The 12,500-nt window shown below is 35.3% G+C and overlaps 1 protein-coding gene across 1 annotated transcript in view; it reads right to left on the bottom strand.

Annotated features, from left to right (window-relative positions):
* LOC123548921 (protein O-glucosyltransferase 2-like) overlaps positions 1-12,500 on the bottom strand; it is a 36,835-nt gene that overhangs the window by 11,145 nt on the left and 13,190 nt on the right. The window contains exon 2 of the mRNA XM_053545878.1: positions 5,360-5,565. Coding sequence (XP_053401853.1) covers positions 5,360-5,565 — 206 coding nt within the window. The remainder of the gene's footprint in view (positions 1-5,359; positions 5,566-12,500) is intronic.

The raw sequence follows: 12,500 nt of genomic DNA, 5'->3' as shown, positions 1-12,500 counted from the left end.
ATGGAGGTACAAACTGTCAGTAAATGTCACACAAATCAAGTGTTGTAGAATACAGTAGTTGGTCTCAGGAAACATGAGGCCTGTAATGGATGTACAAAATGTCAGTAAATGTCACACAAAGCAAGTGTTGTAGAATACAGCAGTAGGTCTCAGGATACATAAAGCCTGTAATGGAGGTACAAACTGTCAGTAAATGTCACACAAATCAAGTGTTGTAGAATACAGTAGTAGGTCTCAGGATACATAACACCTGTAATGGATGTACAGTAAAGCCTGTATTGGATGTAAAAAATGTCAGTAAATACTCCACAAAACAAGTGTTGTAGAATACAGTAGTAGGTCTCAGGATACATAAAGCCTGTAATGAAGGTACAAAAAGTCAGTAAATGCCCCACAAAATAAGTGTTGTAGAATACAGTAGTAGGTCTCAGGATACATAAAGCCTGTAATGGAGGTACAAAATGTCAGTAAATGTCACACAAAACAAGTGTTGTAGAATACAGTAGCAGGTCTCAGGATATATAAGGTTTGTAATGGAGGTACAAATTGTCAGTAAATATCCCACAAAACAAGTGTTGTAGAATACAGTAGCAGGTCTCAGGATATATAAGGTTTGTAATGGAGGTACAAATTGTCAGTAAATGTCACACAAAACAAGTGTTGTAGAATACAGTAGCAGGTCTTAGGATATATAAGGCCTGTAATGGATGTACAAAATGTCAGTAAATGTCACACAAAGCTACTGCTGTATAATACAGTAGTAGGTCTCAGGATACATGAGGCCTGTAATGGATGTACAAAATGTCAGTAAATGTCACACAAAGCAAGTGTTGTAGAATACAGTAGCAGGTCTCAGGATACAGAAGGCCTGTAATGGAGGTACAAAATGTCAGTAAATGTCACACAAATCAAGTGTTGTAGAATACAGTAGCAGGTCTCAGGATACAGAAGGCCTGTAATGGAGGTACAAAATGTCAGTAAATGTCACACAAATCAGGTGTTGTAGAATACAGTAGCAGGTCTCAGGATACAGAAGACCTGTAATGGAGGTACAAAATGTCAGTAAATGTCACACAAATCAGGTGTTGTAGAATACAGTAGCAGGTCTCAGGATACATAAAGCCTGTAATGGATGTACAAAATGTCAGTTAATGTCACACAAATCAAGTGTTGTAGAATACAGTAGCAGGTCTCAGGATACATAAATCCTGTAATTGAGGTACAAAATGTCAGTAAATGTCACACAAATCAAGTGTTGTAGAATACAGTAGCAGGTCTCAGAATACATAAATCCTGTACAGTAGTAGGTCTCAGGATACATAAAGCCTGTAATGGAGGTACAAAATGTCAGTAAATGTCACACAAAACAAGTGTTGTAGAATACAGTAGCAGGTCTCAGGATATATAAGGCCTGTAATGGATGTACAAAATGTCAGTAAATGTCACACAACGCAAGTGTTGTACAATACAGTAGCAGGTCTTAGGATATATAAAGCCTGTAATGGATGTACAAAATGTCAGTAAATGTCACACAAAACAAGTGTTGTAGAATACAGTAGCAGGTCTCAGGATACAGAAGGCCTGTAATGGATGTACAAAATGTCAGTAAATGTCACACAAAACAAGTGTTGTAGAATACAGTAGTAGGTCTCAGGATAAAGAAGGCCTGTAATGGAGGTACAAAATGTCAGTAAATGGCACACAAAACAAGTGTTGTAGATACATATAGAGGATATTTGTTTGTTTTAGTGTAAGATCGAAATATATTTCACCGAGTGAACACATAATGCAATATTTTTAATGTAAATTATGGTGTTCATGCGTGAAATATATTTAGATCTTACACTGAAACAAACAAATTTTCTATTTATTTTATGTTTTTTAAATGGTTTTTATAAAATTATATCCAGTTTGTCCGCACAACGTCAGGTGCATCGCATCATGACGTCATTATGTCGTGACGTCAGGATATCTTTGAAGGAAAATTGTAAATAGTTCTATTACGTTTCCTGATTTCTTTTATATTTTATTATGATAGAATGTATACATTTATGATCCTGTTAGTATTTCTATACATCTATATCTTTACTGAAGTATATTTTGCAAGGAATTACCTGTTATCTTTATAATTCATATTCTTTCGCATTCATGTGTAGTTCTGACCAGTGAAAAATAAAAATGATATTTTCATTGTTTGAAACAGTGAAAATATCAATTTTATTTCACTGATAAATTTCAGTATTCCACTGAAATGCATGAAATAAAAAGCCTGTATTGGATGAACAAAATGTACAACTTGAATGTTGAACATTTAACAAGTACTGTTGAATGGCTAGCTCAGGGAGGCAGCATGTCACAGAAGCCAATGCTGAAGTCTATAACAGATAAACAACTTGTCAGTCAATGTCACAAAAAAGCAAGTGAATAGTTGAATAATTTGAACAGGGCAGCAGTAGGGCCACTAAAGTAGCCTACGTAAGGTAAGTGAATAGTTGAATAATTTGAATAAGGCAGCAGTAGGGCCACTAAAGTAGCCTACGTAAGGTAAGTGAATAGTTGAATAATTTGAATAGGGCAGCAGTAGGGCCACTAAAGTAGCCTACGTAAGGTAAGTGAATAGTTGAATAATTTGAACAGGGCAGCAGTAGGGCCACTAAAGTAGCCTACGTAAGGTAAGTGAATAGTTGAATAATTTGAACAGGGCAGCAGTAGGGCCACTAAAGTAGCCTACGTAAGGTAAGTGGTTCTTCCTCCCTGAAAAATCCCTTATGTAAATTCCTACAAAATAAGACAAGACTTTAAGACAAATAATTTTATTTTAAACTTTGCATCTCCTGAAACAGGAAACTGACTTAAAAGAACTGGAGCTTCTTTCTTTCAGGCAAGACAGGCAAACCTCATTTTCAAGAATTATTATGCCATTTAAGTAAAGGCTTTTTCTTTCATACATTGTAAAAAGACAGAAAGGACAGATTCCTTGTCAAACTTAGAATATGCCACTAAAAGCTGCTGGTGAAAAGTCTGACATAAAATTTGACAAGCCGCAATTAAAACTGACTTAGGCTAACAAAATGTGAACAGCTTTTTCTTCAGGCAAAAACTTGTATCAAATTCTAAAGATATATCACATTTTTGTTGTATTAAAAAGCTTAAAAGAGACCTTCAAAGAGCAAACATAATTTAACAAGTTTTCACATGAAACTGATCTTTTGCTTGTTGACATTACCACAGCTTATCAAAAAAATTTCACTTTCATGCTAAACCTTATATCTAGTGTAGGATTATATATGAAATTTAGTTTTAAACAGGTGTGCAATCTTTCAATATTTTGCTTGCGAGAAAAAAAAAACTGCAAGGAAACAAAATGGGTTGATTTGTTGGAAACTGCAGAAAACAATGCATTTAACAAAAGTTGCTTAGCCATCACATGTCCTCCTGACTAAAGAAAAGAAGTATTCAGATGTTGTGATCTTACAAACACATCTGGTTCATCTGATAAAACAATATTAAGCAAAAACAAAAACGTCACTTAAAAGTGACAAATTTATCACAATGAATTCATGGTAAACAAAATCTATGTAAACTAAAATGAAATTTAATTATACATTGAATAAAAGCTGATTTTTTTTTAAGAACTGAATAATCTCAGTGTTAAAACAAGGTAGAACAAGAGCTGTCCGTAAGACAGCATGCTCGATTTTTCTCAGTGCTTGACTCTGAATTTTTGCCAGTAAAATTCAAATCAGAATTATGGGGACTGTTTCTCCTGGTGTAGACTTTCATAAGTTAAAAAGGGGCATAACTCTGTCAAAATTAAAATCAGGGTTATGGGGATTGTTTCTCCTGTTGTAGACTTTCATAAGTTAAAAAGGGGCATAACTCTGTCAAAATTCAAATCAGAGTTATGGGGATTGTTTCTCCTGGTGTCAACTTTGATAGTAAATAATTATTTTAAGCCTCAAGTCAATAGCTTATTGATAGTAACAGAGATATTTAACTTTATCAAAAACGGCGACAAGAAATAGTAGAGCTAAAAATACATGTACATGACTGAAGACACTTCTAACATATTATACCCAGTACCTCTCAGGCTTCATCATATTAGCCCAGGTGCTGCGCTCTTGTTTTGTTGTGTCCACTTTACATGTTAAACAGTATATTCAGCTATACAATGATCAGTTCACAGAACAGTGCTGTTACTAGCACTTAAATTTCCAGTCCACTACAGCTGCGGAAAATCCAAATCCCTTAGCTCTTAACGAACCCCTGTCCTGTCACCAATTAGATTAGTATCAACAGTCTTGTTTCCTACCTATAGAGATCGCTAAGAAGGCTTGAAGTTGTGTAAATATTGACATACAAGTTTATAATAATGTGATGAAAATGGAAAAGTAACTGTAACAAGAAGGTATTTTTGTCACAAAAACATATGTCTCCCCTCTATGTATTCCTTTAGCTCTGGCTGCTATTTTGTGCAGCGAAGCGGGGCATGACTAGACTTGGTACTGATCACTCCTGTGAAGTTTCATCGAAATCTGTCCAGCAGTTTGATCTGTGAAAACCGGACAAGATTTTTCTATTTTTAGCTCTGGTGGCCATTTTGTGCAGCGAAGTGAAACATGGCAGCGACATGCACAACTAGGGTTGGTACTGATCACTCCTGTGAAGTTTCATCGAAATCCAGCCAGCAGTGTGACCTGTGAAAGCCGGACAAGATTTTTCTATCTTTAGCTCTGGCGGCCATTTGTGAAGCGAAGCGGAATGTGTCAGCTATATGCATAACTAGGCTTGGTACTGATCACTCCTGTGAAGTTTCGTTGAAATCCAGCCAGCAGTTTGACCAGTCAAAGCCGAACAAGATTTTTTTCTATTTTTAGCTCTTTTGGCCATTTTGTGCAGTGAAGCGGAATATGCCAGCGATATGCACAACTAGGCTTGGTATTGATCACTCCTGTGAAGTTTCTTCGAAATCCGGCCAGCAGTTTGACCTGTGAAAGCCGGACAAGCTTAATGTGGATGGACAGACAGACAGCAAAGGCAAAAACAATATGTCTCCCACACCTATGAGACATAATCTGCAAATGTCATCTCTAACTGTTGCTATTAATCTGTGTTTGGTAAAAAACAAAACCAATTTGTTGAAATTTACTGACGGTTATCATCTGTAAATATGTGTATTCATAACTTAGGAACCTGTTCAGTGTGGTCTTAGCCCTCATGAAGACATAGCCTAATATAGTATATTGATCATGTTGATGCTAATTCCAGTACAGTATAAAATCATATACAATCGTCATGTATTATAAACTCTTTTCACAGAACAAACACAGTAACTGAAGTTAAACAATCCATAATTTACCTGGCAGTTCATATGGTGACTTTGCAACATGTTCACCGTTGTATGTGACAGCAATTTTGATATTCTCAAGGGTGCTGTAAATGCGGAATCTGACAATGTACATTCCATCTTGCTTGTCGAGTATCTGTAAGTACACACGCACTCTGCTCTGTGTTGGTGAACTGAGGGACACTTCAAAAGGTTTGTCCCCTAATGACTCTGTTATACTGAAATTAATACAATATGATTATTACATTTTTCTAAATCACAATCATTTAATTATAGATACATGTATTTTTTTTCCTTTTTAAAATCACAGCTATGAACAGGGAGAGTTTAGATTACATTTCTAGAGTAGATCCTTGGCTGAGGAGAACTTTTTTCTGCAATAATTGGACTTTAATGAAGTCTTGTGCCCTCAGTTTAAATACTCTGTTGTTGGGGTAGGGGCAGGCATGTTGTTTAAGTCTCATTAACACCTAGTGTCAAGTGGTAACTTTACAGCTTTGATGGCACTGAGAGTCCTAAGTAGGCTCTTAGAGTATTAACTTACGCTAGTAGTGCAAAAGCAGAACTTGGACCACCTTCAATAAGCCAGCTGGATGTGGTTATGTACCTAAAAGGGAATTAATTCAACCCCGCAAGATAAGCTTCAAATATGAAACAGTGAACCGTCACTGAACGGCATAATATTAAGAATTAGTTAAGAATATTAACAGCCATGGCATAAGACTGGCTCAAATTTAATTGTTAATCTTAAATTGACATATGTTCACACTCCTAAACAAAACAGTAATCTGACAGTCTCATATAATTTGAATTTATGACATTAATTTTAAATTACCTTGACAGCTGTTGCACCCTATAGAAACTGTATTTTATAATATATCAATACACAGGATATAGAGAAAACTTGATAATTTGTGGTTTTATTGCAAATATCATAATCTTGAAAAAGGTCATTACTAAGCACTGTATTTACATTTACATACAATACTTATGAAATTGGCAAAATGATATACTGTCATTAAAGTAATCGCTGTAATCATTACTCATAATATTGCAGGTTAAAATCAAATTTTTGATTTTTTTTTTTAAAATTTCTGTCTTTTTTAATTGTATTATTATGCTATGATTAAATACATTGATAACTGGAAAAGACAACCCTGCTATATACTAATAAACTTTGATAATGTGGCAGTTGAGTCCAATAAGTCCAGGAGTGTTCAAAGATAATCCGTCATAGATCTGTTGCAAAGCAATTATTGGATTTACCTGTATTGGACAATAAACAGTGTCGATTGTATTCAGGTCAACTGCCACATTATCCAAGTTTATTAGTACTTAGGTTTTGGCCTATTTTGTGCAGCTCAGTGAAACAAAGTATCCAAATATAAGATTTTTCACAATCTTTTAAATGGTATGTAACAGGCCTGGTACCAACCTTTATCTTTTAGACTTCAACTGTGTAAATGACCTGCACACACATTTTGTATTACACCGGTTAATGTTCTATTATTTGACGTCTGGTCATTGTCGTCTGCTGCTAAGGGGCATTTGATTGGAACACGCACCGCTAATAACCAATCATTCTTACTAATGTCATCTTGTGCATGGTTGGTCAATTGCACTTATGGAAAGTTACGAAGTTTTGTTTTGTAATGAGTTGCCTAGATACTATAGCTGCGACCAATGAAATAATTGTTAGATATTTTTATGCGGTAAAATGTGCATAAATGTGAAAACGATGACTGTTTGGGAGGGTTCCTTCTCTCGCTGCGTCGAGTTCCCTTACTTTCTGCTTAATATGTAGGATTCATGTACATTTGTTAATTAATTGTAAATTAGTGGGATAAGACACAGGTTGAAATATTAAATGTAATGTCTACTTTGGAATTTGTTGATTCACTTCAAATATAGGTCTGATCCTTAGTTAGACCCCCGAGTCGGATTCGAACCCCGTACTCGTGGTTTCCGTCTTCAACAGAATTTGTCCCCTAAACCACAGCTTAGGAAGGCGGTGCCCGTTACAGATAGATACTTTTTTTTTTTTATCTCATCTGATGATGCTCAAGGTCTTTCTACTGCTTTAACCCTTACCATGCTAAATTTCTATAATGGACTGGTCCATCTTCCAATTTGGGCAGCACCATTTATCATTTGAAGGGGTGTTTACTGAAAATTTACTGACTGAATAGCGAACAGTGCAGACCATGATCAGACTGCACGGATGTGCAGGCTGATCTTGGTCTGCACTGGTCGCAAAGGCAGAATCACTTGCCACCAGCAGGTTAAAGGTTAAATAACAAAACAATGTTGCATGATGTGAAGAGCAACCCTCACCAGAACAGATGACATTGGTGAATTAACTCTCGAGATTTTAATGCAGATAGTTTGAAACATAAATACACAGAAAAGTGTTTTTTTTTCAATTCACCTACCCGTAGCTTTAATTTTAAATCTGCTCCAGTTCATGTACCATATATATTGCATTAAAATACAGTCATATATATAAAGTGAAAAAAAAACAACAGAGACTGAAACAAAATACAAATGTCACTTATATATTTGACTGTAACAAAACTTCTTATATCAATTCATTTAATGTAAAAAAAATTGTAATTTCAAATGCCAGCCTACATGTTGTGAACAGGAAGTCAATTAAGCAGCAGAGATTTTTACATGTTTTAATAAATGAACATTTAAGTGCTTAAGTGCTTCTTCACTGAGATCTTTTTCATTATTTGACCACAGCTGTTGCTTTTTTTAAATATTTTCATGTTCACTTGTCAAAATATGAACTGTTACTATGGTCACAACATTGTTTTCTCTCATTCACAAAAAATAACAATCAATGTATTCTAATAAAGTTTTTTTCACTATCAAAATAATTATACAAGATTTTGTATTGTTATAAATGACAAAAAGCAAAAAGTGTTTGTAAAACAATACAAAATACAACAAAAAGTGTGTGTTTTTTTAAACATGCATGTACACATTAATCAGAAAGTAGACAACAGGTCAAGTAAAGCATAGCAAAGAAATATAAAAAGCATACATATACCAGCTTCAGGACATTTAATATAGCATACATGTACTTGTTTCATACTGTCCTGTTAAATTATCTTTTATCAAAATGTGGTCAGTCTAAGTTTGGATATACCATGGTATCAATTTATAACTTTTTGGTACTATGAATTCACACAAAATTAATTAAAATCCACAGAGGAGCATTTCAGTTATAAAATAATTTAAAGAAAGCAAAACTTCAAAGCCAGCCAGAGTCCTTAAAGGTGTGGTCAGTCACTTTTAAGCAAAATTTAAACACATTTTTCATTTTTAAGGTTTTTGTATATTCTATTGGAGATTTGTATTAGAAACAAGTTGAAGAAACCCCATTACAAAGAGCTAGATTCCCCTTAGAAACAAGGAGCTGTGTTCAATAAACGCTTGATGCCCCCGGTGGCATCCTTGTTGATACAAAGCAACCTAAGTCCAAAACGAGGTCAAGTTCAAGGTCAAGGTCAAACTGAGGTCAGGTGATGTCTGAAGATGAGGAATGGTCACAGGTTACATCTGCATTAGTATCAAGTCATTCTAGTAAGGGGTATTGATGCTAGACGAAACGGTCCCATTTGGTTAACCTCGTACGGACGGACGAACGGACAGGACAATCACTATATGCCTCCCGCATCAGTATGCGCAGGCTGGTCTGGATCCATGCTGGTCACAAAGCCACTATGTTGGTTTTCCCATGGCACGGCTCAATTATGTATGAAAAGGCAAGATTAATGATGTTCAAGTTCAATAATACTTATATTTATATCATTGTCTATGATCTTTGTTACTAAGATTAGACAGAAAATTAATTTTTGACTCAACAAGTTTCACATTTATAGAATACTCTAAACCTGGTTCCCAAAAATCATTTGACCTAGTGAGCAATTTTTTGACTACAGATGACTCAGTTTTTCACCTCACCTTGATTTCCTACCAATAAATTTAATATCAACCTGATATTACGAAAATTTAATAGGTAGAAAAATTGGCTACAGTATAAACTGTATTTATCAAGACAAACATTGTGACCTGACAGGTTGCATGCAGATCTGGCAGATAATGTGGCCTCTAGATATCAACAAGTCCTAACTATGATTTGACCATAATATAACCTAGATTTTTAAATTTTAGATGACCCAGTTTTACACCTGCCCTATATTTCATAATTTAAAAGACAAACGTTCTGGCCAAATTTTATGTAGTTCTGATTTAAAATGTTGCCTCTGGAGTTTTAAAAAGTTTTTTTATGATTTGACATTGTGACCTAGTTTTTTTTTTATATAAAAGATGACTTAGATTAAATATTCATCAAGATTTCAAAAAAAATAATATGTTGCCATTTGGAGAGTTGAATAATTTTATCAATGATTTGTAATGACATCTTCTGTATAACCCAGTTTCTCACCTAATCTAGTTTTCATACAGACAATCATTTTGAAAAGTTTTGTGAAAATCGTGTAAACACCAGCCTCTGCCAAGATAAAAACCAGGTTTTTCTTTGCTTTGAAGTGGTGACTTACTTTTTATCCTAGTTCGCCCAATTTATACTTAACCTAGATTCCACATCTGTAGAAAAACATTCTCACTCACTTTCGTGAAGATTACGCATCCTCCGACATCAGAAATGCAAAGTCTATTTTGGTACATTCAACAATTAAGCTTCAAGATTTGTTCAAATGAATGCTCCCTGCTACCACACTGGCCATAGCTTTATCAGATCAAGTGGTTCCAACGTTGTTTGAGCGGTGAATTTTACGCCGATCAGATGGAGAAATATGGCCGATACTACAAATTTCCGGAATTGTAAGTATGATTTAAAGGAATTTCTACCCGTTAAATAACGAATCAAATGAAACCGATGGGTGCACCTGGAGCGCAAATGTGTCTATATTTTAGCACATGTGTCTATTTAGCTGAGATTTGTGCCGTTTATTTAAACACTTCTGTACAGTCCGGCGGGGGAAGGAGATTTTTGACAGTTTTTGACAATATCGCCTCAAATATAGTGTTTATCGGGAGCAATTAACTGTTAAAACACTTTTTATATAAAGGGCTACCTCTTAAAACAAAGCGTGTGTATTTTCATAGAATTTTTCAGGGTTGTTTCTGAACAACTGGCCGAAAACCTAATGCAACGCCGTTTCGAGTGGGTCGCTATGCAACGCAATCAAGTGGATACCGTTCTGTGTCTTACTTGCGAAGTCTTATCCGTCTTAAAAACAGTCATTAAAGCCTAACAATGAATAAATTTAGTGAGTTTTATATCATTATAATGATCCCGCCATTTCTAATATCTTGTACTAAATATATATAATACATTTTTATGCTCGCTTAACATTTAACATATTTTTGCGGACATTGTCAAAAACATCAACACAAAAACATAAAGCAAGGGTGAACATCGAATAATATCATTAAGTAAATGATAGTAATAGTTTGTAAAAACAAGAACCAGTTCAAGGACATTTATCTCCTCCACGAATGGTATACTGAACAGCATGCCAAAAGCGGGTTGACTCTTTATGAGCATTGTTCAAATATGAATGCATCTGAGCACATAAAAATGTATTCTTGATAGATTTCAATGAAAATTTTATTTGGTCCCCTCGAAGTATTCACCTCCAACAGATTTGCAAAATTTCAGTCTTCTAATCCAATCCTTGAAGCCTTTCTCGTAGTATTTTCTAGGTATATTATGAAGACACTGGAATATTGCAGAACCGAGGTGTTTGCGCTGCACAAAGTTTCGACCAGAAAGGTATTCTTGAGCCTTAGGAACAAAAAAAAAAAAAACCCACACGGGGCAAGGTCAGGCGAATAAGGAGGGTGATGAAGGGAGCACAACAACCTTTTCCTGCTTCAGAAAGTCTTGTACAATAGACGCCTTGTGCGATGACGCATTTTCATGTAGCAATCTGACATTGGCCAAACCAGTTGCGGGTCTTCGAGTTTTGAAATATTTCTTCAGATTTTGAAAAACTTTAGTCTTGTTAAACTTCGAATTTACGGATTTGCCTTTAGGAACAGCAACCTGAATGGCAGGACCCAGAGTTGTGAAGAATATGGCATACATTACATTCTTGACACTCATGGTTCGCTTTGCAATGTATGGTCTTTTGCCAGACTTTGTTGCCCATATATTTTGTTCTGATTCTTTCGCTTGGGCTCGAAAAAGTAAACTCATGTCTCGTCACCAGTGACGACATTTGCGAAAGATCGTGCATTGTAATTTGGAAACTATTTAAGCAACAAGTTTGCGCATTGCACGCGTGCCTTTTTCTGCTCATCTGTCAACAGATGGGGAATCTTCCTCATTTTCAAATTACGTTTCAGAATTGTATGAGCTGCTCTTATGAGATGCCAATCATACTAGCTATTTGCCTAGCGGAGTATCTTGCATCAGTAGCAATTATTTCTTTCACTCTAGCAACCATCTTGGCAAACGTTGCTGTTTACGGCTGATGGCCATGTGGTTCATCTTCTGTTTAAACTAACCCACATTTGAATTTCCTAAACCAACGGATAACTGTCGAAAAAGATATTTCATTATACCCATAAACAGAACATATATCATCAAAAATGTCTTTACATCCTTTGCCAGGAGTACAACGATTCTTAATATAGAACCGTATTTCAACGGCGTACGCTGACCTTCTTCCAACCATTTTTGTATTAGTATACACGAGTAGGCAATGTTAGCGGGGGATAGACACAGCCAAAGTGAACGGATTTTAATGGGTGTGGTATCAATGTATAAATGTACAAATGAAATACAGACACCAATGAAAGAAAATAAACGGACTAGCAATACTAAGAGAGACGTGTTACAGTTGTACTATTTAACTGCCTCCAACAAAACTTTTTTTTTTCATTGTTGTCTGTATTTCATTTGTATTTCCATTTTTAAACGGCGGCCATAGAGTTTTATTACATCGTTTCTGTTTTATGGAGGACAAATAAAACCTTGCCTTTTCCCTGGCCAATTTTAACGGTCTCTGTGATTTATCTCTCTGAAAATAAATGAACGTTTCACCAGGAATATGAATGAAAATATATACAAACAACTGATCAATACTTTTATCATGGACCAAACTTTATTTAT

This window comes from Mercenaria mercenaria, chromosome 6 (genome assembly GCF_021730395.1).
Source record: "Mercenaria mercenaria strain notata chromosome 6, MADL_Memer_1, whole genome shotgun sequence".
NCBI lineage: Eukaryota > Metazoa > Mollusca > Bivalvia > Venerida > Veneridae > Mercenaria > Mercenaria mercenaria.
Note: the sequence above shows the minus strand (reverse complement) of the source record. Positions and strands in the feature narration are given on the sequence as shown.